General features: G+C 37.9%; 1 protein-coding gene across 1 annotated transcript; it reads right to left on the bottom strand.

Annotated features, from left to right (window-relative positions):
• Positions 1-1,167: 1,167 nt before the first annotated feature.
• On the bottom strand, positions 1,168-6,193 carry LOC121300868 (serine/threonine-protein kinase PLK2-like). The gene is made up of 15 exons (XM_041229819.1): positions 5,948-6,193; positions 5,461-5,568; positions 5,214-5,330; positions 4,842-4,971; positions 4,585-4,672; positions 4,371-4,466; positions 3,928-4,126; positions 3,684-3,831; positions 3,250-3,347; positions 2,945-3,074; positions 2,695-2,775; positions 2,325-2,484; positions 2,092-2,221; positions 1,865-1,975; positions 1,168-1,734 (listed from the first exon to the last, which is right to left on the bottom strand). Exons 1-15 carry the CDS (start codon positions 6,137-6,139, stop codon positions 1,543-1,545), a joined length of 1,980 nt encoding a protein of 659 aa, XP_041085753.1. The 5' UTR covers positions 6,140-6,193; the 3' UTR covers positions 1,168-1,542.
• Positions 6,194-6,402: the final 209 nt, after the last annotated feature.

Genomic DNA, 6,402 nt, shown 5'->3' with positions numbered 1-6,402 from the left:
GTCTGTTCTAGCTAAACCATTACACTGACAAAGTGTTTATGATGGTAAAGTTTTCTTTTTCTAACCTTGGCGGCGATCAATAGCCCATGACAGGTGCTACAGAAAGCAATCCGTGCATTTACTTTGCTGTGCATCAAAACATTGATTGTGAAGATTACTAATGAAGGTAAAGTTCTTTTTTTTTAAATGAAAGAAACACTATCTTTAAGAACCAGTGTGAGTCATACAGCAGGCAGATTCTCCCTCTACAGTAGCTGAAGACAGGCAACCCCTGCATGAAACTTGTAGCCCATGAAACTAGAGACTTCCATCGTCATAACCTTCATTAAAACACATCAGTGTGCATGCCTGGCTAGCAATATCATATTTGTTGGTTCACACACACACACACACACTATATATATATTATTAACCTTTATTAAAATGTTTTGTTCCAAATTTTGCCAATACTGCCCCGGATAACGTTATCCACCAAATTATCTCTATTAAGTGTGTTCTCAGCTTTGCAAAATTAATTTTCTGATTATTTGTTTTAAGTCTCCAGTATGAAAGGGAGGGTGAATTAAACCTCAGTGCAATCATTGTGCATATAAAAAATAAAAACAAACATATGTTCCCCAGATATCCAAAATGACCAGTTTTAAAACATAAAATCCAATGTTAATATGATGTTATGCCACCAGCTGTTTTATCAAACTGTGCTAATTCATCCATGCATCATTAACACACCCTAAAAAGAAGTCAGGCTGTGTAATTAGAGTAGATATTAATGGAATGCGCTATGGGCAAATCGGCATCTAGAAAGATTGACACCTATTTCAGTACTCATAACATTTACCTTTCATTAAAAACTCCACACAAAATTTTTATTTCATAGCCTTTAATAGCAATTTGGATAGACCCTCAGTCACAAAAGTATCAATTATTCCAAATTATTTTTTTATTTAATAAATAATAAATACTGCACATTATGCCATAATAAGTTATTATGTGATAATAAGGAATGCACTTGTTCAGCCACACAAGTAGAAAAGCGCTGTATTGGTTCCTTATTGTGTTGCCAGCTTTGTAAAGAATATGGCATTAGTTCACAGTTAGACAGCACAAAGCTGCAATTGTTAGAAAGCGTCCGCAATGTAGCCCTGTTTTTTTTTAATTTCTTTCACATTCCCTGTTCAGGAATGTTTTCACAGTTTTAAGTCTTCTATGCTTTGCTCCATTGAGAGCTACAAATTATCACCCTGCTTTGTTGACTAAGATTGAATTCATCGCTGCATGTCCAGGCAGAACACTGCATTCTGCAGGCCCACGTCCATTTCAACAAAGCAAGATTTATAAAATCTTAAATGTCTGGTTCCAGCCCAGCACTCTCTCAGGGAGGATCACTTTAACTTTTCGTACCTCTCTCCCCAAATATCACTTCCAGTCCCCCTTGTCTTCAACATACTGATAACTCCACTACAACTTTGTGAAAAACCCTCTTTTTAGAAATCCATCCTTTCACTTTTTTTTTTTTTAAATGTGTCCAATAACTTTCCATCCTCAGTTACATCTCTGCAGTAGCATGTTTAAGGCATATTCCATTCTGCTGCGCAGATCTGATGAGCATCCAGACATCAGCAGCGTGGTCAAATGGAAAGTGGTGGAAACACGGTCCTCGTTGATGTAGGTAAGCAGGTATTCATCATTCTGGTTGCAAATGATGATCTTGGTGTGATCGTGGTAAAAATTCACCTAGAAAAAATACATATATCTTAAGCATCAGTTGCAATTGAGAAATACCAATTGTACCAGGACACATTAGTTTTAGTGAAATATATATAAATACAAGAATATTTACTGGCTCTCCAATGAAAATATTTACCTGGAATGTGCCATCATTAAAAAGCATCATTAATGCTTGATCTGACTTCAGCCACTGAAGAAGGTGAAGCCTGGGTTTGCGAGTATCTGTTACACCAGGCAAATCACCACCCTGTCAAACAAAAAGGGCCAAAGCAATGAGTAAACAGAACTCAAATGCAAGCCATTACAACAGCACAACAGAAAATACCGAACTGTATAAATAACCCTGAGGGACTAAATACTTACATCCATTAAGTTCTCCTCCATGTAGTGTGCAAAGTATTTCAGAATGGTATTTTGACTGATGAACTGTTCTGGTGCATCAACAGTAGAAAACACAGAGCACTGGCCAAGCTCAGCATAATAATGTATAGTCCTGAAAAAAAACAAAAAATATAAGAAAACTCATTAGGAATGCAGCACAAATAGTCTGATGAAACACTCATGCATTTTTACCATCGGATATTCAGTCTACTTACTTCTTATCTGCTAACAGACTCATGTGGGTTCCATTGTTAAAGAGAACGCCGACTGTGTGGTCTGAAAGCTGGTACCCAAAGCCGTATTTGTTGGAATAGTCAACCCACTTTGTCACCCACTGAAAATTGCTATTCAAGTGTTCGTTTGGAATCGTATCAGCTGAAACAAACAAAATAAAAAAATAAAAAAATCAGTATCCTGCAAAAGATCAAGATGCCTTTTTGAAAGCAGATAGAAGTCAGCACCCCACAGTGTAATTTATCTGTACTCAGCCCTGCAGTTCCTTAAGAGTTGTTCTAGGAAACTCAAAGACCTACTTACGTAACACTGTCACAAGCTACACAGCCAACTAAATAACAAGATTCTTACCTTCAGGCATGTTTTCAAGACAGCCCCTTAGAACTCTGGTAACAGTATCAGCAACACTGCCCATTGTACTGTCTTCAAGACCTACAAAGCAGCAACACCACAAAAAATGATTAGGATCAGTTCTTCAAGAACGTTTTTTTTTTTTTCTGTAAATTATGTTTTGGACTAGAAGAGCCTTTTAAAATAGCTTGCTAGTATCTCAGTTTTATTTACTTGTGCTGTTGTATTTGGACCGGATTAGTTTACTTACATTCACTGCTACTGCTACAGCTTCCAAGTGTTCCCCTCACAATCATCCTTATTGTGTCTCGAATTTGTTGTTTATTTTCTTTCATCAATGCTGTCTGTTTACCGACTGGGGCAACAGGAGGTATGGTATCCTGCAGAGAAAAAATATATAAAATGAGTAAATCAGTCAATTTACACAAAGTCAGACTGCATGGATGCTGTTATATTCCAATCAAATTAGAATTTTTTTTGTTATCAATGTAGCTGAATTTACTATGTATCCTTCAATAATCTATTAAACAGACTGATATTCTTCACACGACTCACCTCATGGGATTTGTGCTTGTGGGGTTGATGGCTGATGGAAGACTTCTTCAGTTCATGACGAAGCTTGTGTATTTCATCTTCTTCTTTGGCTAATTTATCTGTAACAAAATTACATAAACCAAAAAGGTTAGTTTCTAGGCCAGACTACAGACAATGATTTGTCATTAACAAACCCAGCCTGAACTGTAAACTAGACAATGAAAAAATCTATCTTATCTCGCTTAGTTCTATGACTACCAAGCATCAAACCACAGTCTAGGTCATAATCAGAGGTGGAATTAACCTCTGTGTCACTTATTTAAGCATCCACTACTAAGTACTGCCTTGTATGGATACACATTTTCATGTGGCAGTTGCTTTCTAAAACAAAGGGATTATATATCAACTGTTTGTTGCATTCTGTGGCAGATAGATGATAACAAAGAAATACTTACTTAGATTGTCATAGTACTTGACCTTTTCTTTCTTCCCTCCAAACAATGCTGCCGCAGCCTTTTTGAAGAAATTCTTGGCTGGGCTTGATAAGTGGAAGTCTGGAGCAGAGTGGCAACAGCTGGAAGACAGTCTTTCAGGTGTAAACCCCTGTAATATAAAAACTGAATTGTGGTTCTATTCCTGCAAAACATAGCCACTAACAATGCTTGCACTTAACATCAACAGCAGAGCAGAGCAACGGACCTGTGTGAAAAACTCGTGTCTCATGATGTCGTTCAGGCTGGGTCTGTCTTGTGGATTCTTGGACAGCATGCTTGCAATCAACTGCCTGGCGTGAGGCATCAGGGAGGACGGCATTGTGTACCTGGCTTCTCTTATACATCTGTAGGTCTCCTTCAAATTTGTTGTCTCAAAGGGGGGCCTCCCAAGAAGCATTGTGTACCTGTAAGGATAAATATCAAATTCTTTTAATACTTCAATATTGTTTTATTCTTTGCTTGCTAGTCTATGGATATTTGACAAGCAGCTCTTGTCTACTGCTTCGGTTGGTCTCCAGGATGCACTTGTAAACTAGACTTAACGAGCATTTCCTGCAAATTAGCTAGAACCGATTTATGAAGTGCAAAGAATTAAAGAGAAAACGACACACCAACAAAAGGCCAGCAATGTGATCCAAGTATACTTACATTACACAGCCCAGAGCCCAGACATCCGATTCACAGCCATGCCCTTGTTTGTTAAGAACCTCAGGGGACAAGTAGTTTGGAGTTCCACAGATTGTTCTGACAAAAAAAAAAAAAAAAGCATTAAAAAGGTTAATAACCGGATTTGTTTAGATTGGAGAATAATAATGTATTTTATGAGAAGACCCCCCCCCCCCAAAAAAAAACACACACACACCTTCTCCTGTTCTCAACTGGTTCCAATTTTGCAGCCAACCCAAAATCTCCAACTTTAAGATCCATGGATTCATTGATGAAAAAGTTACCTGTTAAAAGATAAGAATAAAATGAACACATTTAAATTCGATACACAACATGCACTATAAATTGCCTTCACATGTAAATGTACAGTAATGTTCAAGTTGTCATAGGGTAATGGTTTTTGGTAGCTTTACAATATCTATCAGATATATGTTATTCAGATGCAACACACACCTAATTTAAGGTCTCTGTGCAAGATGTCTTGCTCGTGCAGATTTTTCAGTCCCGAGACGATCTGTCTGAGGTAGTATCTCACTTCTGGTTCAGTCAACACCTTCCGTGCTTTCAGTATGTGAGCCAATGACTGCAACAGAAAAAAATAAAATAATCACCGTATGAAACAAAAAAGAATAACGTTGGCAAATATACATTTGTTTAAAAATGGTTTATGATGAAGAACGCTGTTGCTAACAAATACTCAGACACGACTAGATAATTATGTAAATGAATCAATGCTGTACTTAGGAGTAATATGTATAGTTTTGTTTATCATTCTGAGTACTCGTATATAGACAGTTCAGTTCAGGATTAGGATAAAATACCTACCCTTCTGCTGCAGTATTCCAGGAGGATGTAGATATTTTCTTTGTCCTCGAAGTGATGGTAGAAGTGAACGATATGTCTATGGTGCAGAGTTCTATGCAGCTCGATTTCTCTTTCAATCTAAAACGAAAAAAAAAAGCAAAATGCATTTGTAGATAAATCAATGTTGAGGTTGATGGTAACTGCAAATATGTGCAATGCTACAAAAATAAACAGATATGCAAAAACAAAAACACATTAGCGCGCATACCTTGTCCCTTTGGTGAGGTTTGGCGACCCGTGTGTGTGGGATTATTTTTGCAGCATACAGTTTGTTGGTGGTCAAATCTGTCAATTCGTAACACTTTGCAAAGCCACCCTAAAATAAAACAGTACAACAATAATCAATACAATACCATCAGCCTAACTGTAATCACTCAATCAACAGCACAGACTAATGTGTCCACCTGACCGACTTCTTTCTTTCTTAATTTTAGCACTTCGCATGGCAACTATCACAAACGACAAACTGAAGCCCAACAAAGTTGATAAACGAAGCAATATTCTTTCCCAGCTTGAGAAATCTGCAGCAAATATATGTGACCATATATTATACTTCACCAGCAGTATTTTCGATTCTTAAAACGTAGCTCCACTGTATCACTTATATTATTGTTTTATCCGACCGTCTTTGCTAAAAAACGCATCATTCTGCATGTCCTTGTCAGGGATTGAGGGGAAAACATCAGGTAGTTTACCTTTCCCAAAACTTTGCCTCTGCAGTAACATTTCCCAGTCGTGGGGTCTGTTATGATCCGTGACATCTCGGGAGCCGTGTGTGTGTGGTCCACTGATTTCTTTCTTCGAAACTCGCTCGGTTTGTTGAGTGCCTGCTCACACATTGTATTGCTGCTTGTTGGCTGGTAAGAGATAGTCCGTATTATATCCATAACCAAACCTGTGACCTGAGCTTCCTTTACATTTGGTACAAGATGAAGACTGTCTTTTTATTTTATAGCAAACTGTTCCTCCCACTACCACCGACTCAGACGTCACAATACAGGAGCTCCATAGAGACCTCCTCCATTTCTGATTGGCTCACACAACCCGAATACAGACCATTATCTCTACCTGCTATCATGCGCACCGGGGAGCCACATAAAACAGGCGAATAAATTCGACAATACAAATAGTATATGGCAGAAATGGAGTA

Source organism: Polyodon spathula, chromosome 2 (assembly GCF_017654505.1).
Source record: "Polyodon spathula isolate WHYD16114869_AA chromosome 2, ASM1765450v1, whole genome shotgun sequence".
NCBI classification, from domain to species: Eukaryota; Metazoa; Chordata; class Actinopteri; order Acipenseriformes; family Polyodontidae; genus Polyodon; species Polyodon spathula.
This window is presented reverse-complemented; position numbering and strand designations above follow the sequence as displayed.

Excerpts from the sequence above, each read along its gene's own strand:
- LOC121300868 (XM_041229819.1), bottom strand. The coding sequence starts at position 6,139 with ATGGATATAATACGGACTATCTCTTACCAGCCAACAAGCAGCAATACA. Across the intron at positions 4,972-5,213 it reads TGGAATACTGCAGCAGAAGG|TCATTGGCTCACATACTGAA; the intron begins GTAGGTATTTTA and ends TTTCTGTTGCAG. Across the intron at positions 4,127-4,370 it reads TGGGCTCTGGGCTGTGTAAT|GTACACAATGCTTCTTGGGA; the intron begins GTAAGTATACTT and ends TTATCCTTACAG.